The following is a 26,880-nucleotide window of genomic DNA, read 5'->3' as shown; positions in this document are numbered from 1 at the left end:
TTAGTCTGGTGCAAGTCTAGTAGAGTTATTCTCATGTAAAACATGAATAATGGCAGTGGTAACTGGGCTTACTCTCACCAATCCATTCCTTAAAGACTATTTCTTCCAAGTAAAGCCAGGCCCATGAGTAAAGCTTCCAGAGTCTTGATATAATCAAACTTAGGGTTGTAGTTCTTTCCAAGTTTGGCTTACTGGCTGTCCATCTGCTCGACCTTCTTTCACTGAGCAAAACTGACTTAGAAAAATGAACTAGTTACATCATTAGAGACTTCACTTTCACCTACCTACACTTCACCCCGATATCAGACATCAGCTGCCAGTCACCAGAACAAACGCCCTACAATCAGCCCACCTCGCTTAAAGAACTTCACGCATGCAAACACAAGCAGGTCTGCAGGATAGTCATACAGTGGTCTGGCTATGACAGCCAGAACCCCAGCAAAGCCTCCGGAACAGTCACAGTTTGCTTATACAGCTGCAAGCTGGATGATACAAATTACGAGGACATATTTCTGAAGAACTGGCTTGTGTTAGTCCCTCTCGTCCTTTTCCTTCAACAGACTGTTTTACTTTATTGCCTGCCATTTATATTTTGTCACAAAACTGGGAAAAGCAATAGATATTATCTATTGAATGCCCACATTTCTAGCAAAATAAAAGAGTGGAAGTCTAACACTAATTCAGATTAACATGTTTGTGAATACTAGGGGGGGTGGTAAAAAAAACCCAACACATCACACTGCACAGCTTACACTTGCATTTGCCTCCCAAGACCCAGGCACACATACTAAAATATCGCTTCTACCATACACATGCAAGGAAACATAAAAAAGCTTTACAGTAGCCACTAGCAACAGTCTTCATCTGTCAAATATGTCTCCTATACATAAATATTTGTGCTAAAACTTTGAGAGACAAACTGCCAACCGAATACAAGCAGGCTTACAAGCAGGTTGGGTTGAAGCATGTATTATTGTCAAGGAACTCCATCCTGCTGATTCCTGCTGACTCCAACACATTGATTTGCCTGACTGCCGTTTGTCTCTGCCTGGTCCAGAAAGTGTAGGTTTCTTGCAGTTTCACACACACACACACACACACACGTTGCTTTAACAAGCATAAGTGTTTAAGTTCTCAAATAAAAAGCACTTACAGTAACCTGGTACATAGATGCTTTATTTCTGGCATTAATATGGTCTGTATTGTATGTGAGATTCCCTTACATAAAAGTTTGAAGTACAACAAAAACTAAGATAAACAAGGCATTTGTTGCACACACATTATGTCAAACTTAAATCAAAAAATATGGAGTAATATGTATTTAGGTTTCATGCAAGTTTGGCTGCTGCATGTACAATCTACTTATAAACTGGAAGAAATGCAAATGCACACAACATTCAAAAAGTAAAAAGATGCCTGACATATGAAAGATTAAAACCTTCCTGCTAAAGCAACAAAGTATGAGTTAACTAAATGATCCAACCAATACTACTTACCATAAATCTATGCTTAAACTTGCTATAGGCAGTTTTGGTGATACCACTTCTAGAAAAAAAATCATCCAGATTCTAGATATTCACACTCTCTTAATGCTTTGTTTCTTTTTTTTGTGAGTTAATTGCCATCTCCAGCGTCAAACGCTGCTGTTAAATCCATTCTGGTGATGCCCACCTAAATCTAGTACTGCCAAGAATTCCAGTTGCTTCATCTCAGTTTTCATAGGCGATGGGTATTTTCTGATCCATTGCTTGTATAGGATTCCCCCCTTAAAATGATGATGTGAATTAAAAACTGCTAAAAATGTTTACGTCTATCTTAACCAGGCAAATATTTAATATCAAAAAGCTCCTAAGATAAGGATCGTATAAGTTTTGACATGTTTAAAAAAGTGTAATAACCCATTACCTTCCTTGTGACACTCATTGCATTAAAATTTTCCAGTAATAAAATTATTCTCTACCATTTTTGATATTAAAGTGATAGGAATACTTTCCACACCCTGCATAGTACTGGTTGATCTCATAAAGTTAACTAGAGAACCTGACATCATTTTTGTAATTTTACATACAGTGCATATGATGCTCGCTCTTTCCATCTCTCATAGCAGCAAGCCGATTCTGCCACTATCTGTAGCAGCACACCCGGGAGTGGAGAGGAAGAGTGTCTGAATTATAAATAACTAAAACTACAGTGTACAATTCTATTTACCTGTCAGTATTTGTTGATAGCACACCATTACAACTTGCTTGAAATTAACTGCATAAAAATCTCTACAACAAAAGCAAACCAAAACGTTCCTTCAAAAATAAAAGACATAAAATAAGTGCAAATACCTAAAATAGGCAACTAAAGCAACCGTTGTGACCTGTATACCTTTAAATAAGGACAAAGATTTTTCATAAATAAAAGAATGTTCTCTTTGTTCTTCAAATATTAAGTAAGTATATAATGGTCCAACTTAAGTGCAGATACAATTGTTTTGAGATCCAAGGTGCCAAGTTTGGTGCTTTTTGTTTTTGTGTTGGTTTTTTGTTGTTGTTGGTTTTTTTTTAAATAAAATTAAAATGCATTAAGTTTTTAGCTCCTATGCAGAATGAAGTACTCCTGGGTCATATACAGGATGCCACCATTCCTTTCTAAATATATTTAAACAAGGTACAGGAACAGCTGCTGTATAATACAGGTATACCTTGTAATTATTTTGTAGACCAACGTGATTTAAGGGTTATAGTGCAATTTTTATGTAGATGTAACATACAGCATAGATTTGTACACTTCACCACTGTAATTCTTCTGCTATTCCATACTTTAAACTTGTCCTTTTTTCATTTTAGCTGTTTTAACAGGAAACAACGTTGGCTTCTAGACAACCTGCATACATATAAATATCTACATTTAAGCTTCAAAATGAAAATAAATTATAAAAACAGACTCCTTTCCAATTTACAAAATTCCCCATTCCTACATACTGTACAATACATTCAACAATCATCTCATTTTGAGATTTATGAAGAAAATACTGATGCTTTACACTAAAACCTAATTCACCCCCCTCTGCCTACTTCTAGTACCATTTGCAAATAAATATATTTAACACTGTAGTTAATTTCATTGTTTTGCAGCATACCAAAAAATTAGTAGTGCAACTTTCTATCTTTCCTTTACACTCCTTTCCATCGTGTTTCTTTATATACTAGAAAAACGCTACATAAGCAAAAGCACATTCAGTCATGTATGTTACTCATTTGGAAACCAGTAACAAACTATAAACCTACTCTACTGAAAATGCACTAACAGAAAAAAAGCAATGCAAGTCAAACGAATAAATATGAAAAATGGACCTAAAAACTATGTGTTGTCAGTACTGCAATGTATTTTATCATTCTTTATCATATTTTAGCGTGTTACTTTAATATTAAAGAAATTCATTGCAGAACTGTTTGTATTATCCCTTCGTATAGAATACAAGAGCTTCATGTTTGTTCTTTGTCAGTCAGAAGAAGAAAGGAGGCTTTCAGGTAGCTGTGAGGTTTCCCCTAGCAGACTGTCTCAAAGTAAAGACTTAATTCAGAAGTATTGTGCTGGAATTGCCTTCAACATTGTGTCAGTTTCAATGGAAAGAAATGGTTGTCAGTTGCAGTGACCATCACAGTATCAGAGCCCTTGAAGTGCTGTTGGTAGCTGTGTATGTGCTCAGATATCTTCTTGCTTGTTCAGTCATGATAAGCTGATCTTCTGTTTTTCCATAAACAACTGCTTCCCATTCACAATTTGACTGCATAAAATAAAATTAAGTTTAAAAGATTCTTTTACCTAAAATACTTGAGCAATTCTCATACAACCTTTCAAAGTAACAATAAATTAATGAAGTCCAGCAACACTGTATTCTACTGAGACAGATTCAGTTCTACAACACAATACATAAAACCTACAACAAAGCTCTCTTCCCACCCCTTAATCCAGCTCCCCCAGTACTGCATCTGTGTTACGCTTCAAGTTCTAATACACAAAATTAAAAATTCTCTTAAAAAGAGACTAGTTCCACAATTGATACATAAAAGGAAGTTAATTAAGTCATCTTCTCTTTGGATATCTTCCCCTTTAAATGTGCTAAGTCCAACAGGCAGAAAAATAACTATTGACAGCTGTCTGGAGATACCAAGGCAGGCAAAATGGTTTGGCAGCTGAAAAAGAATACTGTGAAGGACTTCACTGAACCAAAGTGACAGCTGTGGAAGATAAGTCAGGTGTTTTGGGAATATATTAGAAATGGTAAAGGAATTATGAATAAATATAATGAACGGAAGAATAATTGAGCTACTAGTCCTGCTTTGTCTATGAAGCAAACCCTGCATGTTTACATGATTTACTGAATCTCAAGCTGATTTGTAGCAGCTCTAGATTGAACCTGACACCAGCAGATTGGAGCATAATGAAGAATGCAAGATTCTCTCCCTCCCACATTCAGGTAGAAACTGATCCGAAGGACCAGTTCCACATATAGATGCAAAGAGAAAATTAGCCATTTGAGTTTCTCTATAAATTTAGCAGGACTTGATTCATGGAACAGTCTCATGGTTAGAGAGGCCACTAAACTGAGAGGCAATTTCTCAGGAGAAAGAGCAGAAAGAGTTAAATAAGAACGTTTGTGTGAATATAGGATGATTAAGCTCCTCTTAAGTATTCTTAAAAGCATAGTTCTGGGTCAGATATATTCACCTTTGCTGCAATTCACAGCAGTTAATTCTTTTTTTGGAATATCACAATTAAATGAGGTTTGCTTTCTTCTCATAAGAAAGGATCAGAAAGTAATACTGTTGTCTCTGTACTTAAAAACACATCATTGTTAAAGCATTTAAGTGGGACATGGAATATTAGGCACCAGGTGCCCTACCTTTTTTAATTAATACAGACCTGTAGATATTTTGAGAAGACACAAAAACTTCATACATTAACTTCCTATGAAGCAAGCTGGAACAGGTGCCAAGTCAAGTCAAAGAGAATCTCTCCCTAAACCTGGTGGTCAAGCCACACACAGAGGAAAACTAGGTTCCATGGTTTTAACAGTATGGAAAATATACAGATGTACAAGAACAGGCACGTTACAAGAACAATTACCAAACAGAATGTGGATGAACTCTGCTTAACCCACTGGGCTTATTATGAAGAAAGCACCAGTGAAATTTGAGAAACTTATGTGCTAGAGAAGTTTAGTTTGCACCAAATCAAGTTTTCTTACTGCTAGACTTGGGTACCCAAACCTGTACTGTAGGTCTAGCCAGATTTTTTTCCCCCACTGTCCTGGTTTCAGCTGGAATAGAGTTAATTTAAATCTCTGAGGCCACTCAATGAAACATCAGGGTTATATTTAAAGAACTTAGTATGAATAAACACTTGATGGACAAATGAACAACTTAGAAGAAATAAGGATCATGGAAACACTGACTGAAATTAGAGCACTGACTTGAACAATTCTAGACATTAGTACAAGACAAAAAACAAACAAAAAAAATCTTTTTAACCTGCTGACAAAACTAACAGAATTCTTTGCATCCAGACCTGAAGAGCTTTCTCCATTTTGACATTTTTTGAAGCACATGCATTCAGTTTCTTCTTATTTACTGCATTTGCTGTGTTTGCTGGGTTTGTATCCTGTTTTTCTGATGTCAGGTTACATCTGTTGTCATGTATTTCCAACAATGGTATCATTAATAAAGATGTGGTGTATGCATTTTCTGACTATTGACAAAAAAGAGGGTAGGGAACAGGAATAAGAATTAGTATTTAATTTAAATTTAAAACAAAAAAAAAAAAACCAAAAAAATCTGCTGTGATCAGAGAAGCTAAAATCTAAACGAAGCAAATACTATCAGAAAGACCCTAGGAAAGAATCCAAAAAGACAAGGTAATGAGTAATATATGAAGAATTAGCGTGGTCTATACTGGGATTCATAGCCAATACTGAGCACAGTAAAACGAATAGCTGCTAGCATGATTTCGGCATTACTGAGTAGACTGTTTCTTTCATATAAATCCATGTTTCAGCTGATTACATTTTGTTAAGAACAAGACTTGATAAAGTGGTAACTACAGAGCAATTCTAAAGAAAAAAGCTTGCAGTTCACTTCTAGTACAACCCTTGTAAAAGTAAGCACAAGGAGAGTGGAGTAAACCAACATTAAGACCACATCAGCATCAGGGGGAGAAACTGGTTTAAGAACTGAAATAAGCACTGGATTGATCATTCCAGAAAACTTTATCTGCTTATAATGTTTATGGAAATAAAAAGAAATTAATCCAGCTTCGCTATAGCAAAGCAGAAGAAAGGTATATGGTGATTTTAGAAAGCTAAATTAGAGGAGAGTAACAGCAGCAATATGTACTTAGTCACTTTAAAACCACCCCACTAAAATGTGTTAAGCTACCTTTACGTATTTATTCTACCTCAGACCTTACTCCTAAACTTACCATCACAAGGACTCATATTTTCTACTTAGGGACTGGTACATTTTTCTTTCTTAAATCAGATACTACCACTATCTCTCTTGCTAAGAGCAAATATTCCTGCTATACCAGCACCCGTCATTAAAATGGAGGAAAAACAATTTTTTCCCAGTCCACTGCCTTTAACGTACCACAACATCATAGTGTATCTTGGTTTAGCTTAATAACCTGAACATCAGTGATGCACCATATACCACGCCATAACAAAACATTACTAAGAGAACACTGGGCATTTTGCTTCGGTTTTGAACGGCTGCAGCTGCTCCGCACAAGACAGAGACGTTCCCGGGAAGCAGGCAATTCCCACTAGGTGGCAGGGCACCTGACCCCCAGCAGGCAGGCACAGCCTACCGGGCATTTAAGAAGGGAATTTAGAAAAACAGCTACAATAATCAGAAAGGGGTATGATTTAAGCACCTGTTCTTTTTAAGGCCTTTAGCTCCTACCTCTTGAATATAACTCTGTACTTGATCCAAGAGTCACAGACATTTACTCTTACAGAATTAAACACGTACATACATTCAAAACTAGATTAGAATAAAGCTTTCCTTCAAATTACAAGACTAAAGATTCATCTATTCAAACAATCCACTGCAAAAATATTGGGCTACTTTTTAAAGGAATAAGGGACCAAAACAGCCCCATATCTGAACTCTTGATGCCTTGGTTGTTGAGGCAGAAGTATTCAAACTCCTTCAGGCAGAGGAAGCCCACAAATCTCATCTTCTACATGCTTGATATTTCTTAAAGTATCCCCCTATTATGCGAAGAGCAGAAAAGACAGACATGCTGCCTACTATGCACTAGGTATCTTTAGAATGTGTCTGCCACACACATACACACACACACATCCAAAACCCAGGGGCAAAAGCCATCTTCCTGGTGTATTACAGACAGCTTCAGCACAGCACATGTAAAATCACAGAATTGTTAGATTAGAAAAGACCTCAAGATAATCAAATCCAACCGTTAACCCAGCACTATCAAGTCCACCACTAAACCATGTCCCTAAGCACCACATCTACGCATCTTTTAAATACCTTCAGGGTTGCTGACTTAACCACTTCCCTGGGCAGCCTGTTCCAATGCTTGACAACCCATTCAGTGAAGACATTTTTCCTAATATCCAATCTAAACCTCATCTGGTGCTGTTTCCCCTTATCCTGTTGCTTGTTACTTGGGAGAAGCAGTAGTCCCCCATCCTGCTACAACCTCCTTCCAGGCAGCTGTAGAAAGCGGTAAGGTCCCCCCCTGAGCCTCATTTTCCCGAGGCTAAACACCCCCAGTTCCCTCAGCCACTCCTCAAAAGACTTGCTCTCTAGACCTCTTACCAGCTTCATTGCCCTTCTTTTGGACATTGTCCAGCACCTCAACATCTTTCTTCTAGTAAGGGGCCCAAAACCACAGCATTCGAGATGCAGCCTATGTTAATATTCATATACTAAAGTTTATAGGCAACCAGCATGGAAGCAGTTTGCTATAACAGCAAATCTGCAAAGCATCCACATTACCAGTCCTGCTCTGAAGGCCTGAAAGGAAGAATTCATGCATGAATTCAAGCCCAATGTTCAAGTATTGCTTAAGTATTTAAAGTATTTAAAGTAGTATTTCAAACTGAAGGTGATATTCATTATCTAAATTTATGAATCTAGCTTCAATCCAGACACTTTATTTTCGTTGAAAGAATGAAAGATACTCAGTTCTATATTAAAATTGCTGCCACTGATCCTCTTCTGTAGTTTAACACTTACGTGTACATCTAAACTATTATCTTCTGTGAAGAGCTGGGCACCAACCTCTTCTTTTTCCCATGGATCTAGGACCAGTGATTTTCTGACTCTTTTAGAAGAGTTGTGCTGCAATAAACATTTTGCAGAGAAAAACTGTAAAATATTATTTAAAAGCAGTTATTTCCTGTTTGAAATTACTATTGCAATGTTACCTCCTGCTTGCAGCTTTTATACACAGTGTCATCTTCCCCCTTGAGAAATATATCTGTTCCAGTTTCCTCTTTCAAAACTTCCCTAATGTCTTCCTCCAAGAAGGCAAGTGGTTGTGACTAAGTTAATTAAAATTGGAAGAGAAAACACAGGAAGTCCATTAGTTGCTAGTTTTTACCATGTTCTAATCTCAGCTAGTATAGGCCAGAAAAGAGATCTTGCAAAGTATAGCAACAGATAAAAGGATTTAAGCTATTGCAGTTAACAAGTACAGCTCAACATTTCAAGGCTATGCAGATTTTTAAATTCACTTTACTACACATTATTTCTAGCCAGATAAAATACATACATGCACACAGTGCCTCAAAAAACGCAAGACGGCACTGAAGACAACGTGCAAACTACTTGTTTGCATTTATTATCAATGGTTATCCACTGACAAAAGAGATAAAAACACTTTATTACATACTAAACACATCCCTAAACACAAATATATGTGTGTGTGTGTATATATGCATACAAACATGCTAAAAAACTGTACTATAAAAGTATGACTGTTGTTGGGAAAGGAACTTATATCAATCTTAACACAAACCTTTGAATAAGACATTTATGGTCCTAAGTATAGTTCAGAATTTCACAGAAACCATACAGATGGCTCCTTTGTGTACCAACAGGAGAAGAATTCCCTTAAGCCCTCAAAATTTGATTTTGAACAGGACGTTAATAGTGGACAGAAACAGGAATGCCAAACCACTCCATTTGCATAGTGAGAGACCGTGAATCTATAGGGTAACACAGATGGTGCCAAGCCCTGTGGCAAAGTCTGAGCTACCTTCTGTGTTTGCAGAAAAGAAGTAGTCAATATGTATTGGCTGGAATTTTTTCAGAACTTGAAAAGCATATGTCTACTGAATTCCAAAAGTTATTATGCATTAACATACCTTAGCTAGGCTAGGAAGAGAGCAAAAATTTAATTCATTAGGGAAAGGAAAAAAAAACCCTAACATAATCCATAGCCAACCAAAAAAATTCTTCTGTGAATCAGAGAATCTGAATCAGAGAAGTAATAAACTGCTAAAATAAGATTTTGATTTTTAGGATGAAGAAAATTAAAGGCATCACTCAATTAAGCCCCTAGGAAGGATAAACCACTTCCAAACACCTTTCCATCAAAAAAATTCTCAAAATACTAGCATGCTGTGGTAAACATCTAGTTTCAGTCCTAGCACCATAAAACCACCAAACCCAGAAAACAACTCAGCTTTTAGATAGTCCAGAGGATTCAAAGATAATGCAGTTTTTCAAGTCAATGTGAAAGTTGCTTAAAACAACAGTTAGTCATATTCATCTGCACCAGTCTGTTCTTACTAGATTATCCAGTAGGAGGACCCACACCCATTCACTCTCTCACTTACAATATTTATTTTGAGAAAACAGAATGCTAAAGTATTAAAATCTCAGACAATGTTACCACCTCCTAAGACACAGTGTTAGCAAGGCTAAACAAATTTAAAACAACTCACAAATGTGTTTAGGAATACCATAGATCAAATTATTATATGTACCAAATGCCATTCAAAAAGGCAATGCCTCCATACTACACAGGATACTAGTCTAATGTACAAAATCTGAAACATTTTTGATTCACATTCTAGCTGTTCTCTAGGGTAATATAGAACGTCACTGAAACTGCAGCACTGTTACAAAATGCTTTCTAAATCATGCTGAGGCTTACAATACCTCAAAAACAAGAGAGCATTAAGACTTTTAACAAAGAAGAAAATAAACATTGTCATTACATACCGTAAGTTTGAGGGGACCATACTTTTTTTCCTGAGCAGCCAAAGCATTTTTAAAAGGGGTTGGCGTCCTTGGTGTTGAACCCAAAAGAGATCTTCTAATTGTGGGAGTTCTAAAACTATTCAAGCATAGAGAAGTATTCATACATGCATTTTAATATTTTACTTTATCAACAGTAATGTAATAAAATGAATCTAAGAAACATTTTAAAATACTTTAATTTATACAACAGATATCACCACCATGAATCTGAAGGTATTAAGATCACCACAGCGTTACCCCAGGTATATTAAACTTTAATTGGATTTTGTTCAGTATTTTAAAAAATGAAAGATTTTAACTGTGTACAAATCGCTTTATGTTAAAAACAGGAAGCCAGTTTATACACAAGTATTTAAGTGTTAGGGGTTTTAAAACTCATTTACAGTATGCACACAAGCAGACTAATTTCTCAATGTTTAGAAAAACTTGGGTTTTTTGAGCAACACCACCAGATGTTTAATGTAATAATCCTACCCCACATTTTCCTTTTGCTCTTTTGGTGTCATTTCCTTGTGTAGAGGAGTCGTAATAAGAACTTTCTGCCCACAGATTGGAGTTGATGTAAATGCAGGATTTTCAAGGTTAAATTGTTCATTTCCAGAGCAAGTGTTGAAAAACTAAGCACAAGAGACAAAAACCTAAGCAACCTTAAAGGACAAAACTTCACCACTGTACTAAGCAGTACAACAAAAAAAATTATGTATATATCTGAAGGGCTTTTACTGACAAATCCCAATAAAACTTTTCTTGACTTGATACTCCAAGACATTTGCAATATTTATCACTGAAACCTTGATCTTCTCCTTAAAATCTCTACTGCTTAATTAGGTCACAGAGACAACTGGTCTCTATTATTTGCATGAGAAAAGTGTGAGCTGAGACATAAGTCACTGCCTGCCCCCCCTCCCCTACACCATTAGTCTTCAAAACAGAGGAAATAGGTTATTTAACTATTTCTGTGTAATATATATTCCCTTATGCAAATGTTTTAAGAAGTTTTTGGATATACTTGTTTTGGCCACAATGTATGACTAGGGAAGAAAGTACTTGTAATTTATAACCCACCTACTGCTGTCTTAATGTTTAGCCATATTTAAAAATAAAACTCACCTGTGATGGAGAAAATGGTAGTGTTTTCACTGGTGTATGCTTTAGTGCAACACTGATGGCATCATTACACAAGCCATCATTCAGTTCATTAACTGGTGATTGCCCAACGCGCAATCTCTTTTTCTTTCTTAGGATAGCAGGTGGCGTGCTGAACTTAGTTAAGTTTGGGGTTGTTGGAAAAACTGCTTCTTCCTCACCAGTGACGCTACTGTGTTTTTTGCCATCAAGCACAACACTGACATTATACTGGCACTCAGCAGCCACTTCATTGTGTTGAATCCTCATTAGTTTTACTGGAGGTGGCTTGACAGGAGATGCAACAGCCTCTGAAAGCTCAAAACCGGTGACATCACTCCACACTACTGGATCCTATAAGTCGAGATGCAAAATACTCAGACACTAGCAGGCTTATCCAAGATTATTTCACAATGTCCAAGTCAATCCAACAGCTTTCTACCTCCAGAAACTATATACTGAATTACTGTCACTACATCTTCCACACAATCCTAAAACACTGAATACTTTAAACATTTTTTTAAAACAGGTAATAAAACAAATCCCTCAGTGTGGGTGAAACTACAGACAAGTACAGAATAAGGTAATTTTAAGAGTAGTTTACACATATTCTGTAAGTTGATGTTCCTAAATAAACATTCATTAGAATAAATACAGACTTACAGATTCAATAAGCTCTAGTGTCTCTGCAAATTCTGGAATGGTTTGTAGAGATGATAACATTGTATTTGCTTCCACAGTTGAACACTTAGGTGGTGAATTCTGCTGAACAGATGTGCCATGGGTCTCATCCATGCTGTAGAACTCACTTGTTTCTTCCCCAAGGCTATTCAGCGTATTAGACACACCATCTTCCATGACAAAACTTCCAGACCAACAAGGCAAGTTTCCAGCTTGCTAAAGAGTACAAAGAAACATGATAATCTTATTCAACTCAGAAACTGAAAAGAATCAAGCATGTGACTGCAGGGAGGAAAAAAAATAGTAGTATGTGGAAACACTAAGCATAACTATTCATTTTTGCTTTTTCAAACACTAATTATCTGTTTGCATTAATGCAGTTAGTCTTCTCCTTACATTAACATACTCAGCATTCTCAAACTGTTTAAGATTTTTATCTTATGTCTCATTCATACCTTATATATGCTTATAACTTAGATAATTACAGGTTGTATTAAAAATCACCTCTGATGCAAGCAAGTTTCCTGTGTTCATGAACGTCAGTGTATTACGAAGTCATCTGCACTACAGAACATAGGTACATTCTAAGATTATAAACTGTTTCCAGAATGTGAAATACTTCTTGTTTGATCTGATTTTTTCTTTAACACGGCTTCTGCATTGATAGTGTACTTAACTTCTAAATGGCTATCCTGTTTTAGTCACCTGCTTAATACTCAAGAAACAAATTCTAATTTTCACTGGAAATCCAGAAGGCAAAGCAGATTCCACTAGATAAGCAGAACATTGTACTTTTTCAAGAGAATGCCAGAAATATCTCCACCACACGAAATGGGAAGTTCACCCATAATCTAAATTAGTGATCAATACAGCTGGGTTGGTTAGGTGTCTGATGTTCACAGCCCCCTGTCCCTGGGAAAATAAGTGACTGTCATCTACAAGTTTCCCCAATTCCACTGAAGTACACTTAAATTTTGTGCAGTGCAAATTTATATACTGTTTGTAGTGTCCAAATGTGGATATTAAGCATTGCAAGCACTCACATAGAAGTTTGACAGAAATATAATCTACAAAACATTTTGAAATCAAACAGGGCCAAACCTATTTAATTTTCACCTTTCTCTGTTGAACAGAAGATCAAAATTGCTGATCTATAAAACTAAATGGCAGTGGTATCAACAAACATGGTACCTCTTGAAGAGGATTAAAATCCTGGGTCTTAAGAACAACTGCCAAATTGAAGGTCATATTTTTGCTGTTTCCATTTTAGAAAACTGCACTAAAAATTATTTGCCTCAATTCTAATAATGCAGACTTCGTTTTACAACCCAACAGCCATAGGTTTGATTTTAGAAGGTTGGGTGAAAAAACACCACACAAAACCAAACATCCATTATTAAACTGCTGAGGATAAATCTCAGTAAAGCATATTCAAGTATTTACAGTCCTTACAGAAGGCACTCGTTTTCTTCTGATTTCATTCTCTGCTGACATAAGTAGCAATTCAAGTTCTTTTATTTTCTTTTCTTTGTCAGGATCATCATCAATAAATGATTGCTGAAAAATTTAAGAAAGAATCCATTACTATTTTCCACCTCCACCACCCCTCCACAGCAAAGATTCTGTTATAATATAGCTACATTTTTAACAGAAATCCACGTATGGCAGAACAGTGCTGTTCAAGCTGTATCATATTTTGTAATCCAGTAGTCACTCGCAAATGAAACAACTCCAGCAATTAGAGGAGATGGATCTGATGTAAAAGTGGTATACAAACTAGTATTTTAACAGGTTTCTAATATGGCCTGCAAATGCTCACTGTATTATAGCACTTTTTAACCAAAAGTCACTCAGTTCTATCTTTAATAGAAGCAACAACGTTGGCACCTTGGTAGATGTGTGTGAGTTTTCATGTGCTTTCTAGAATTTTGCGTTATTTATCCTCACTAAGGGTGAAAGTGTTTCAAATGAACATTTGCTGACAGAATGTCTACCAAAGCAATCCTACCACTACTATCAGAAAAAGAAATCAACTATTTGGTTTTGCTTGGTTGGTTTGTTTTTAACCTCCTTAAAACTTTCTATTATTGCTATGAATATAGGTAAGTGAGGATACATAACACGAGTTTCAAAACTAACTATACTCCTCAGTTTAGGAAAGACTTCAAGGAGCAGAAAGTATCTTATACTTCTCTGTATAAGGCAATCCAGAGTGTCAAAGGCCATATGAGGTTTTGTTATGATTTGTATTCTTATACTGAGATCAAGGAAGAAAATGCAATATGAAACAGATGACGTGCACAGGGAAACTTAAGGTTAGGTACAGGGTTCTGCAGAATACTCCAACACATCTAGCACAAACAAAGTAAGTATTATTCCCCACATCAAAATAATTTTTTTACTGATTTCAAATCCACAGAAATTCTTCAGGAAGTCATATTAAAAACCAAGATCTACATTCAGTCTGCAATACACGAGGAATTTCAGATATATTCTAAGTGAGACCAAAGGAGCAAAAGAAAATAAATATATCCAATTTTGGGGTGTTTTCTTTTTTTACAGTTTCTCAATGCTTCAGCATTTAGAATGCTGCAAAACAGCATCTTCAACTGATAGACAGAAGTTTATCAGTCAGAAAAAAATAAAACCTATCGAGAACAAAACCGCACAGCCGCTAAGTATAAGTCACAGTAAGTCATTTGAACTGAGTCTTTCAGATAGGGTTGTATTTATTACACATATAAAGTAGTAAAATCTTGTCTTTAAATCTCCCAGAAGCTAGGCAATATTAACAGGTTGTAATTTTTACGGAAAGGTTTTACTAGTAGTGTGTTTTAAGCCATACTTCTGTCAGAAATAAACACAACCACTGTGCTTCTGAGATGTATAAAGACATCTCCTTTTTTGCTACCTAGGACTATCAATTAAGCTAGCAAGCTTACTTACAGAGGAATACTTACATAAAGTTAGGTGAATGATGACTTAAAGACATTTTTGAAGTTACAAGTTATTAAACTCTTCATTTTACAGCATAATACACAGTACATTCTCTTCATTTACAATGCCCATTAACAATTTACCTGAACTAAGCTGGAAGAAGCCGAAGCATGTTCTAGACAGCTGCCTTCTGGTGAGGCATACTGGTATGCTGGAATCTAAAAAGACATAGATCATTTTACAAACCCTAAAGAAAAGGCGGCTATAAAATTATCTCTAGTTTATTGTACATAAACTATTTATTATGGTTTACAAATCTTAAGTTACCATAGTATCACAAAAATACTCAACAGATCTTCAATCTTTCAGATTTGTTTCTCATTCTAAACCAAATAAATTATTTGAAACTGGGAAATACTAATTATTCTGGATTTTGAACTTACATGTGTCTGAACAGGTAAGTAAAATTGATTCTGAGTGTGCAAGTGTTCCATAGTCAGAGAAGGTTTGGGCTGAAGTTCGGATGAACTAGCTCTTTCAGATTTTATACCATCTTGTAAATATCCTTCCTGTTCCACCTTTCTTCGCATTGTTGAATTCCAGTGATTTTTTATCGAATTATCAGTCCTAAAATGCAAGTGTACAACAGTGACTTGTTTCCATATTTCTAAGCAGGGCATAATTACAGGGTTTGTACAGTAGGTGAATCCAAAGCCACAGATCCAGAAAGTTCCAGCAGCTTAGACTGAAAATTCTATTATCAGTGGGATTTTGGCATAATTACTAGGAAGCTACTCTCTTCAAAACTTCCTTCTATTAAACTTCAAGTCTGCAGGAAATTAGAAGTAGCAAAAGTAAAAACCTTGGTTCTGGCTATTATCATGGGTGAAAACCTTTTTTCTTGGATACTTGGAATAACCATGCCTTCTCTATCACTATATTATTTATCCTGCGCTACAAATTTGCAGAACATGATGCTAAGACAATCACCCTACTGTCCCTCAGCATAATAAGGGCACTGTGGCCAGCGCTTGCTACTGGAAGACATCTCATCTAAAAAAAAAAAAAAAAAAATTACAGCCGGCATTCCCAGCTCTGAGGTTTATGTGCAGCTTTATGGAAGAACATCCCACTACCTTGTCATGCCCTTGATCTTGTACAGGGAAAAGTAGGCACGACAGAAGACCAGTATCCATTGTCACTCCCTTTGGAAAGAAAATGCCTGCAGTTTAACAAGCAGGCTGAAATCACTTTTAGCACTGGACAAGCACTAAGGCAAGAGTAGAGTATGAATGCATTAGTTTAAAACATTAGCATTATTACTAGGCTTAGAGAGATATATACGGAAGTAAAAATTGCTTTAAGCTCCATTCTTCATTTAAGCTCAATTCCAAGGATTCCCCTTTTTCATCCCACTAGATTATTTACAAATCTTCTAGATCTAGGATCCAATCTTCAGCAGCATCTCATCTCAGATTTATTTTCAGCAAGTAGTGAATCAGTAATGCCTCTGTCCTTAGAAACTCACCTTCCCTCTCTGAAATTCTATTAAGATGCAATTCATTCCCTCCCCATCCCTCCAAAGGATTTCCTGTGATGTCCAATTTTTAAACACATGTCTCTAAAGATTCATTCACCCAGCACAGCAACTGCTGACATTCCTCAGGCACAGTCACCTCCCTGAACACACAGACTGAATTCAGAGAGGAACAGCTTAACGCTGAATTTCAATTAACAGTACAAGGTAGAAGAATTTATTTCATTAAACTCCTTATACACTAAAATTTTGTTTTCCACAAGAATATAAGTTGGCAATCACACTTGAAACAATTGTAAGGAGAACAATATACACAATTCATTCTTAGACACTGTATGGTAACCAACTAGCTTTGCAACGCATGACTCCTAAGCCTGAACTTTTGAAGGTTACCAAGATCTTTTTTGAATGTCCCTCTTTAACAAGAAGTGTTCCACAAAAAGAAATACATCAGAAGAATTTCTGATCTTAAACCAAAAACAAAGTCACCTCCAAATGCATATTAAAAAAGGCATTTTGATACCAAGTCATAGGATGTTAAGGCATTCTTCCACTATTACTTGCAGTTACTCTCTTTAGGTCTACTACATGGTTTTTTTGTAAGTGATCAGGAGGATTTTTGAAGGAACCTGTTGAGTGTACAAGGTCTTTTTATTGTTTCATGGCTTTTCAATAATACATAATCAAATGCAGATCTTTAAAAAATTCAGTATCTATCAAGATAAAGATGTTGTGACATAAGTTCCAATAGATGCTCTCTGACTAACAAATTACACTGTAAAGAGTAGCGTGATGACCACTTCGCATATTCCAGTATTTAACACAAATAAGAGTTGAAAAGCACCTTCCAGGAAGCAGTTTTGCTATTTCAGCCCATCGGTTTCCCAAACGCTTGTGAGCTTCATAGATTATTCTGTCCTCTTCTTCTGTCCACGAAGACTTTTTTACCTCAGGATTGAGATGGTTGTGCCATCTCTCTCTACATTGCTTGCCTATTCTTCCTTTCAGGTGCTTTGCGATTAGAGACCAGCGCTTTGGACCATACTTCTGAACTAATTCAATAACCTGGAACACAGATGAAAGCATGTTGTAATTCCAAAACCTGATTTTCCTAATCAAAGTCTGAGAACACACATTTTAGAACAGGATTATAACAGTCAACTTGATAAGATACTAGGCCTAAGGAGGCAGACCGTGACTTGGGGTTTCAAAACTCAGTTTCAAGGAATCAAGAAATTACTATTAAGTCCAAATTCACTATGTTTAGAATAAAAAAAGTATGTACCGATAAAAACATTCGTTTGGAAACTCCCTTTCTGTCACCCATTCCATAAACTGACATTAGGAAAGAGCAAAAAAGAAGCTGGTAAAGATGCTTGTATGAGTTTTTTTCAACAAGATATAGATATGAGAAAAAACCTACACCATCCCAGCCTCCATCGCATTTTCACGTGGTTTTACACTTTAGCAGCTTTTTCTTAAAAGACTGATGAGAACTGTAAAAAAATACAGGTTAGGAAGACCATATTCATAAGCTGACAAATGCTAGTTTTAAACATCTTTAAAAAGTTTCAAACAGAGAGAACGAGCAGATAATTTGAAATACCATATGTGAAAGCTATATGTGCACCTCCCTACAGAGCAGTCCAGGTTTTACAGGCAAAAAGCTGCAGCAAGGATTAACAGAGGTGGAAGGGGAAAAGGAGTCTAACGCACCATTGCCAGCTTCTTTAACAGTAAAGTATGAAATAATTTCCCATTCACAACCCTCTTCAGTCTGGTGGGTTTGAGGAACAAAAGATGTAAATAAGACCTTTGATCTTTAGCTATAAGATCTCTTTTTGGTAAGCTAGAGTAGTTCAGCTAGCAATGTGAGCAAAGAGAAATGAAACACCTGAGCAGACTAGACATTCCATCTACTTAAGAACAGCTGCAATTTATTTTCTTCTCACACAGCATAACATAATTATCTGTGTCACAAGATGCATCAGACATCATCTTTGTGGGGATGAAACCTAAGAAAAAGTACATATTCTTAGCAGTCAGATGCCAGTTTTATTACACTAACAGTACAATATCAATTAATTTTTATTACCCTCTGATCTTCTTCTTTAGTCCAGGGACCTTTAATCAGTTCTGGGTTTAGTACCTTCTGCCATCGATGCTGGCATTGAAAATCTGAACGATTCTGAAATAGTTTTAGAAGACCAGTGTAGCTGTTAAACTCTTGAATACATAAAACTGTAAATATTAGCTAGCCAGAATTATTAGCTTATTACAAATTAAAACTTATCCAGACCTTTGTTGTAAGTATAATTACATTCTCCTTATTATTTCTTCCATTTGCTTATAAAAACTTTTCTCCAGAAAAAACAGCCTTGCACAAAGCTCTAATTACTTCAATGTTCTTACTTTGATTATCAAATTCAGAACTTACTCTTCTTTAAAGAAAAACTTGGAATTATTTTTGTCCTCATTACTCCACACCTTCTCTGAGCTTTATGTGATTGACATGCTTTTGATATTATCTATAACCTATATAAAGGTTATAGAAGGAAAGAAATTTTTAAAGGAAGTATTTTTTCTTGCAAGTAAAAAAGTAATTTTTTTCTAAGTCTTGAATATATTCTCAGCTCTTTACTAGAGTGTTAAGAAAACAGATTTATATCAAGTTTAGCTAACATACTAATTAAAACAACACTGCTTTCTCTGCTCAGGACAGATGGTGCTTTTCTGTGGCTTCACTAAGGATTTTGTGAAATATTGTTCCCAGTTATGAAAGAGAAGTAAGCTTTCACTTAGCCTCCTAAAAACTGTCTATATGAAAGTTTAGGACTCTCAGGGTTGCTCCAGCCCTTAGAAAGATGCAGATAAGAACCTGCCCCAGCACAGCACACTAGTATGCCTTTTATAACACTGGGACATAACTTACTCTCTTCAGTGCAAGCTGCTGGATAGCAAGTACCAATTTCAAGGTTTTGCTGGGCTTGTGTACCAAGTAAAGGCATTACCATGCTAAGATGAAGTTAAACAAGAAGCCAAAAGACTGTTACATCTAAAATTATAATCGATCACAGTACCTTCAAGTTAACCACAAGTAGATACTGTATGATTAAAAGCACACTAGAGTTTGTTACAAAACATCATCATTTCCTGGTGGAGACAAGCCGTAAGAGGCAGACTCAGTATAGGACAGCTACTCCCATTTTTGATGAAAGAAAAATTTTGGAGTTCTGGCCTTTTAGTATTTTTGCCTTCCAGACATTTCTGAAATCATGACATATTTGGGGGAGAAGAGCAAAAGCAAATGATGTGCCAAAACAATAAAATTGTTTCAGGTCTGCTTTAGCCATGATAGATTGAAAGATAATACAAGCTGCATTGTCTCAAGAGAGTCACCTTTAAGCCATCTTTGCTTTTTGGGGCAGAACAGAAGGGAAGGCTTACTTGTGCCAGGCCCAACAGTACAACAGGGTTCTGAAAAACATGGTAGTTTGAGTGCCTTTACAAGCTAGCAACTCAAGATACACTTGGTTTTCCTAGCAAAAGACCACTAGTAACAAGTTAAGTGGTAATTATGCCAGCCTGTATTATTCGGCTTTGTAATTTGAACACAACAATAGGTTGCCCAGAGAGGCTGTGGAGTCTCCATCCACAGAAATATTCAACACCCAACTGGGCACTGTCCTGGACAGCCTGCTCCAGCTGATCCTCGAGCAGGGAGCTCAGACTAGATGACCTTAAGATGTTCCTCCCAACATCAACAATTCTGCAATGGGCAACCTGATCCTCCATACATGTTTTCCATGATAGCTGGGGAGTTTTTTTTCCAGCCTCACTTGGGCCCAGTTGAACAATAGCTTTCTGTCGCCAGAAGCACTTGTTTTCAGCTGGAAAACTTATTAAACTAAACTGTTAGATCTGTTAAACGCAACTCCATACTACACCTGCAGATCAATATCACCAAACATGTTAAACAGTTTTCAATACAAAATTTCAATACAAAAGCGTCTTGATATCATCTCTTTCTCCTCTGCCATTCACTCATTTCACTGCCTTTATGGAAAGGGATAATGTGCATGTAAAGAACAGTGATTTGCTTGTGCACTCAAATGTACAAGCTTTGAGATCCTTCCCTGATACCTATACTTTGTTACCTAGAAAAAAAAAAAGAATTAGAAGCACCACAGTTGCACATACGTGATGAGAACAATGCACAGTAGTTGCTCAGCATTTCAAGTTTAATTCAAGTGTATTTTTACCTAGTTACAGAGGAATTTCATACAACCATATCATCTCACTCAGTATTATAAGAGCCACAAAGGTGGGGGGGGGGGGGGGGTAATTTTTTTATTTCCAATATTTGAATATTCAATACCACTTCTAGGTAGTGATTCCAGCCTTAGATTCTAGCCATGTTTTTAAAGTAGGCATTTACTAACATCTAATCAGAAGAGAAACATATCATTGATTCTAGTTGTAGGTATTTTCTACCAGTGCAGCTCATACAGCTGAGGAGCCATCTCATGTTTGAGCCAACAGCTCTTTTACTCATTCCACCTGACCATCAGAACAGAACAAGAAATTTTAAGTGTCAGTAGGAAACTTCCAAGAAACACACTAAGGTTCTATTCACAGCAACTGAAGACATCATTGGATGGAAAGACTTACATATGTTAGGGAAGCAGAACTTACCCTAAAAAAAAAAAAAAAAAAACAACAAAAAAACCCCCAAAAACAGACAAACAAAAAACCCAACAAACATCAAATAAAAAAAACCATCACCAATCCACCCTCCTTTTTCCTAAGGCGTTTAAGAAACTGATCCTGCTCTTTTCATGGAATCTTTCAGATGCAACCCACTTCCCTGCTTCAAAAGCAACCTGTGAACTGTAGATGTAACCACAAGTGATGCAAATCAATAGGAAGCAGGAATATATTCCAGAATGAAAACAAATAGTCAGTGTGGAGAGAAGGCATCAATTATTTTTGATCATTTCAGACCATTACTTCAGTCCCAGCCTGAGCTGATAAGGTTCTCTAGGGTCTGAGCTAGATCTCAAGTCCAATTTACAAGCATCCTTTAAAATATTTTTTATTATTGTGTGTTTCTGATTTCTGGTTCACCTCATTTCCAAAGTAGACATGACCAACGTAAATAAATACTAAAAGGGAACTCAACTGAAACAGAGAATCAACTTACTTGTAGATGACTAGCAATGAAAGCCCAATCATCTGTACCATTTTGTTCCACCAGCTTCTTTAGCCTTTCATCCTGTTAAGACATAACCTCAGCCAATAAATGTTACATGGTATCCCACTATGGTACTAAATAATAACATATTTCATGTGCTACTAATATCATATAGGAATGAAACTAAAGTAAAAAAAAAAAGATACCTCCTCACGTGTCCATTTCACCCTGTTACATATCTTCTTCAAACCTTTCTGCTGTGGCGCTTCGTAGTCATGATCCACATATAGAAGGTCATAATCTTCTTCACTGCAGAGTACAACAGAAGAGTGAAGAAGGCAGAGTTTAAATTAACTCTCAGTAACTTACTTTTCCTAGCTACCTGTAGCTTTTTCACAGCCTGTACATATTGTTCTAAAATGACATACAGAATTTGCACAAACATAAGATCTGCCTCTAGCAGTAGCCTATGTTTACCACGTCAAAGGAACAGAATTAACCTTAATTTCAAGGCCACATACTGAGATACAGGCAGATAATTCACGCCAACTCAAGACTTAAATTTGAAGCAAAAGCTACGGTTTAAGATCACGTTTTTGTTACGCATCTTTATTTTACACAAATGAGCTTATACGATAAAGTGGTTTGCTAGTCTGCAAAACACATTCATGTTCCACCTCCGTAACTCAAACAGCAAACACAACAAGGGTGCCAAATCAAATCTCAAGTTGACACTAGACAAAAGCAAAAGGGTTGCCTCAATGTTACAGGAATTAAGAGACAAATCTTTGAAGACAAAAAAAATCCAGCAAGAAATAAAGACCATGTCAGTGCTGAGCCTTTAAATTAGGCGTCTGAGGGGCGGGAAGCCAGGTCAGACTCCACGTAGATGACACTCCATCTACTGGAGAAGTGCACACTTCACAGCCTTGAGAAACAAAGCCTTACTAACAAGCAGCACAGGGAAACGTTTCATGGAAATATCACTTGAACTTACATGTCGGTGAGTCACATTAGACAGCATAAATTCAAACACATGTGGAAACCTAGGGCCTAACAGCAAGATGAGAAGCTCCTCTGCATTGGTTATAGCAAAGACATGAAGAAGGGATTCCTATCCAAGTACACATCTTGCTTTAGAAGCAGTTTCACACTGCAGCCTTAATTTTCCCTCCATTTTGTTATTACTATAAAAAGCATTATATACATAACAAATTCATGTTCAAAAATAAATGTATTAGTTCTTCTCTGCCTTGAAAATTACTTCCATTTTTCAACCAAAGGAAAAAAAAATAATCCTTTCCCGGTAATGGAATTAAGCTGTGCTGGTATCCTAAGAACTGATTAGATGGCGGATCTCTATGTTATTTTCCAGAACATGCAATTCACCCATTGCTGGTGAATGCTAATTCACAGCATGCTAATCAGCCATTTATGTATATTTTTTATTTCCCATGAAGTGAGTATGTTCTCTGTGGCCAACATGAATATAGGTCATTCAAGAAGAGCACTGCTTAACTGAAAGCATTATTACAGGACAGTGTGTATCCAACTCTTGCAGACCCAGTCTATTTAACACTGCTTCTACATCCTACACCGCATGTGGATAGATTTGCCCTACTTGCCTTCATGATGCAGTAGAAATAGTTAGCGATATTTAAACTTATTAAACTTTGTGGAGCCAGCGAAATACAAAGCAGTAAGCTTGTTGCAAGTACATGAAGAACTTGCTGACCTTACAAAAAACTAAGCTGTAAACTCAGTGATTGTGAGAGTTTTGCATTAAGCAGCTTAGGACTTAAGAAAACAGAATTTAAACTCACAGGTAAATTAACAGTTTTCTCCTCTCCCCCCCTATTTTTTGGTCTCTTATTCACAGGTTCTCAACAAACTTCAGGAGCGTATCTTGATTCTATAATCCTATTTCATACCAATCAAGCCATACAGTTTACTTATAACTAAAATTTGGCCTTGTGGTTAAGACCTTGTCCACAGTCTACTCACCCACTGCACAGCAAACTCGTTCAAGAACAGAGCCTTCAGTTACGTGAAGTCATGGGGATTTTAAAAAGAAGAGGAAGAGCTCCGTGTATGTGGCAGTGGTGCTGATGACAGCACCGGTTCTAGACAACATGGGGTCCCTGTCGCAGCGGCGGTTAGGAACCCTGCACTAGGAATTCTCCAGCAGTACACAAGTCCCACAGCCAGACCAGCACAGCCTCTGGCTGCCTCTGTGCACTTCACAGGTGCGAGGGGCCAGCCAAGTGGATGCTAACCTCTCATGCACCTTGATTCCACATGAATAACCATTTAGTCTTCAGTCTTGTTTAGACTAGTACACCAGTAGGTTATAAATTAAATATACATGAATGGTTCGGATTATTAACTCAAGCTTTTGGTTAAGGAGAAAAGATTTCCAAACACACGGGGTTGCTATAGTTCACTTGACGATTCTTTTGGAGTTATGAAACTGTGCTAGAATACTGCACAAAGTGGAATGTGGCCACCAAATAAGAAATCTAGACCAATAAAGTAATTATTTCATGAGTTCTGTGCTACCTGTCTTTGCAATCCTGACGAGAGCCATTAAGTGCAAAATTAAGCCTCCAAATGCAAAACCCAAGAGCAGTTTAAACAAAATTAAACTTAATTCCATTTGGTGCAAAACAGTTATACTTTCTCCTTACTCCACACCTAGATTAACAATCTTGAAATCACCTTTGTATAAACTCCTATCTCCAAAAGCGAATCACTGTAGTTATCGTACACTGACACAGTATTCCTCTAGGGCTACTTATCTCTAACCAAACGTTCCTCTGCTATCCACAACCAGCTGTATTTTCAGTTACAACTCCTAAGCACTCCATAGCCACGAGAGTTAATACAAGCTAAAGCTTTGCAAAGATGAAACTATTGTTTGCAATGCCATGCATGAAAGTCTCTTAAAACCACAAAATGCAGATTAGGAGTAACAAGAAACATTCTCCCTCTAAGCTGATCCTTGGAGATGCTAAGTATAGACAGCTCCAGCAGCTAGCCTCTGCAAGCTAAACCCATTGATGAACCTTTGTTCCTTACGCAACTGGAACACCAAAGCATTGCTTTCTTGTTTTAGCTACGGTTTGGCAGAAAAAGATTAACTTACAAACTCTTTTCATGTCACAGGAAAATGCAGCAGCAGTTTTACAATCTGAAACTTTGAAACCACTCCCAATTCCATTAGAAGCATGCAGTCACAGTAAACCCAAGATGCCATAGGTAACTCACAGGTTAATACTATCCACTAAGTACCCTTTCCTTTCTCAGTCCTCATCCTTCTCTTACACTTCTTTATCACTTTTCAGAAACTGATTCTCTATTTAGGACAGAAATAACTATAGCAATGAAACAGTTCTCCAAAACCCACCTTCTGAATACAAAGTAAAGACACACCCATTTTCGTATCAATAAAACAAAAGATGTATCAAAACCATCTGGGGCTGCTGCAGAAACTCTGGAGGAAAACATTCGCTCTCAGGAAGATTTCGGGCTAGATTATAACATCCTCAATCAAAGAATATGCCAAATCAAAGAAAGCAGGTGCATTTAAGATACTGGAAGAATCAGCAGCCCTGAACATTAACTTTAACTGAACAGCCCCAAACCATGCATCAAGGCTGTGCCAAAGCCACTCGGGAGGAAAAAAGCAAAAAGTATTACTCCAGCAGAAGGAAAGTAACCAGCAAAGCTGCGGCTGAGACAACACAGTCGTCACTGGCAGGCCACAGAAAAGAAAACCTAAGGAGTCGCTCGGGTACGCTGCAACAAAGATGGTCTCAGCGAAAGCACAGAGGTGAGAGCGGCCGCTAAGCGAGAGGCGAGACCCATACTCGGGAGCGGGTGCTCGTAAGGCGGAGGGCGGGCGGGCAGGTACCTGTGCGGGCGCCCAGCGAGGGAGGAACCGGAGGGCGGAGAGCGGGAGGCGGGCAGTGACACCCGCGGCCGGGAGGTGGAGGGAGGCCGAGCGCCGCGCCAGCACGGCCCGGCGGGGGGGGCCAGGGGCGGCGGGGACGGGGCGGGGCGGCGGCGGCACCTGGCAGGGATCCCGGGGCGCGGGGGGTACCTGGGCGCCGCCGCGGAAGAGAGCGGCTGCCTGGGGTGGGGGGGGCCGAAAGCGCGGAGATCCCCGCCCCGGGGCCACACTCACCTGCACGGTCTCTTCGCCATCCTCGGGGCGCACCATAGGGGGGGGCCGCCACGGCAGCGGGGCTCAGCGCGCAGCCCCCGAGCCCCCGCCCGGGCTCCTTCTCTCACGGCAGGGCGGGCGGGGCACGGAGCGGGGCGCTGGCGGCTCAGGAAGACTCGAGGCGGGTAGGGCTCCTTTGGCAGCCCCCTCCTCCCCGCGGAGCTTCGCGGTACCCGCAACGCCCCGGCGGCCGCCCTCAGCCCCGGCCCGGCCCGGCCCCCGGCGCGCCAGCCATGGCTCGGCCTGGCCCCTGCCCGCACGGACGGAGCGCGCAGCGGCCCCTCTCTCGCTCAGCCGTGCCTCCCGCCTCCTGTCAGAGCTGCCGCGGGCTCCGGCGGCGCTCCCCCGCTCCGGGCTGCTGCGCTGCGCGGCCCTGCTCGGCGCGGCCCCTCACCCCCCGCTGCCGGCCGGCCCCCGCCGCCCGGGCTGCGCCGCCACCGCCGCGCTCGCGGCGGGCTCGGTCGGTGCCGCCGAATCTCGCGCCCAGCCTCCTTCCAGAGCCACCGTTTGAATCTGCGCAGGCGGACTGCCGCCCCATTGGCCGCCGCCGCCGCACGCGACCCGGGAGGGGGGCGGGGCCTCGCGCCAGCCGCGGGCGGGGAGGGACGGCGGGGGCGAGGCATGACGGGGGAGCGAGTCTTCCCGGCGGGCGGGGGGGGAACCCGGCTCCTCGCCACCCCCCCGCCCCGCCACGTCCCGGCGGGAGCGCCTGCGCGCCGCCACCGCAGCGGCAACGGGGGAAGCTCCCGACGAAAGAGAAAAACGGCGGCCGCCCCGCCACGCAAAAGCAAAATAAAGTGCCTCCTTCGAGCCGGAATCGAACCAGCGACCTAAGGATTCCCGTGGGCCACGCCTCTACAGTCCTCCGCTCTACCAGCTGAGCTATCGAAGG

The 26,880-nt window shown here is 38.8% G+C and overlaps 1 protein-coding gene and 1 non-coding gene across 3 annotated transcripts; both read right to left on the bottom strand.

The window, feature by feature from the left end:
- Positions 1–1,155: 1,155 nt before the first annotated feature.
- On the bottom strand, positions 1,156–26,364 carry MYBL1 (MYB proto-oncogene like 1). 2 transcript variants are annotated; one of them, XM_037381145.1, is made up of 16 exons: positions 25,950–26,364; positions 21,970–22,072; positions 21,773–21,844; positions 18,665–18,757; positions 17,414–17,634; positions 15,476–15,659; positions 15,176–15,250; positions 13,548–13,652; positions 12,078–12,311; positions 11,400–11,768; positions 10,764–10,906; positions 10,251–10,365; positions 8,447–8,563; positions 8,256–8,360; positions 5,560–5,739; positions 1,156–3,775 (listed from the first exon to the last, which is right to left on the bottom strand). In XM_037381145.1, exons 1-16 carry the CDS (start codon positions 25,967–25,969, stop codon positions 3,647–3,649), a joined length of 2,265 nt encoding a protein of 754 aa, XP_037237042.1. In that variant the 5' UTR covers positions 25,970–26,364; the 3' UTR covers positions 1,156–3,646. The 2 variants fall into 2 exon arrangements, with proteins under 2 accessions (XP_037237042.1, XP_037237043.1); XM_037381146.1 differs by lacking the exon at positions 5,560–5,739.
- A 426-nt stretch (positions 26,365–26,790) lies between these two features.
- TRNAY-GUA lies at positions 26,791–26,880 on the bottom strand. Its single transcript is given in 2 exon segments — positions 26,791–26,826; positions 26,844–26,880. It is a non-coding gene; the product is annotated as a tRNA-Tyr (tRNA).

This window comes from Falco rusticolus, chromosome 3, assembly GCF_015220075.1.
Source record: "Falco rusticolus isolate bFalRus1 chromosome 3, bFalRus1.pri, whole genome shotgun sequence".
NCBI classification, from domain to species: domain Eukaryota; kingdom Metazoa; phylum Chordata; class Aves; order Falconiformes; family Falconidae; genus Falco; species Falco rusticolus.
This window is presented reverse-complemented; position numbering and strand designations above follow the sequence as displayed.

What these genes read in the sequence shown, in the direction of transcription:
- MYBL1 (XM_037381145.1), bottom strand. Translation starts at nt 25,969, where the DNA reads ATGGCGAAGAGACCGTGCAG. An exon ending in ACTTACCTGTTCAGACACAT is followed by an intron (nt 15,251 to 15,475) that starts GTAAGTTCAAAA and finishes ATGTCTTTTTAG; the next exon opens with ATTCCAGCATACCAGTATGC. An exon ending in GAAGAAAACGAGTGCCTTCT is followed by an intron (nt 12,312 to 13,547) that starts GTAAGGACTGTA and finishes TGTACTCTTTAG; the next exon opens with CAAGCTGGAAACTTGCCTTG.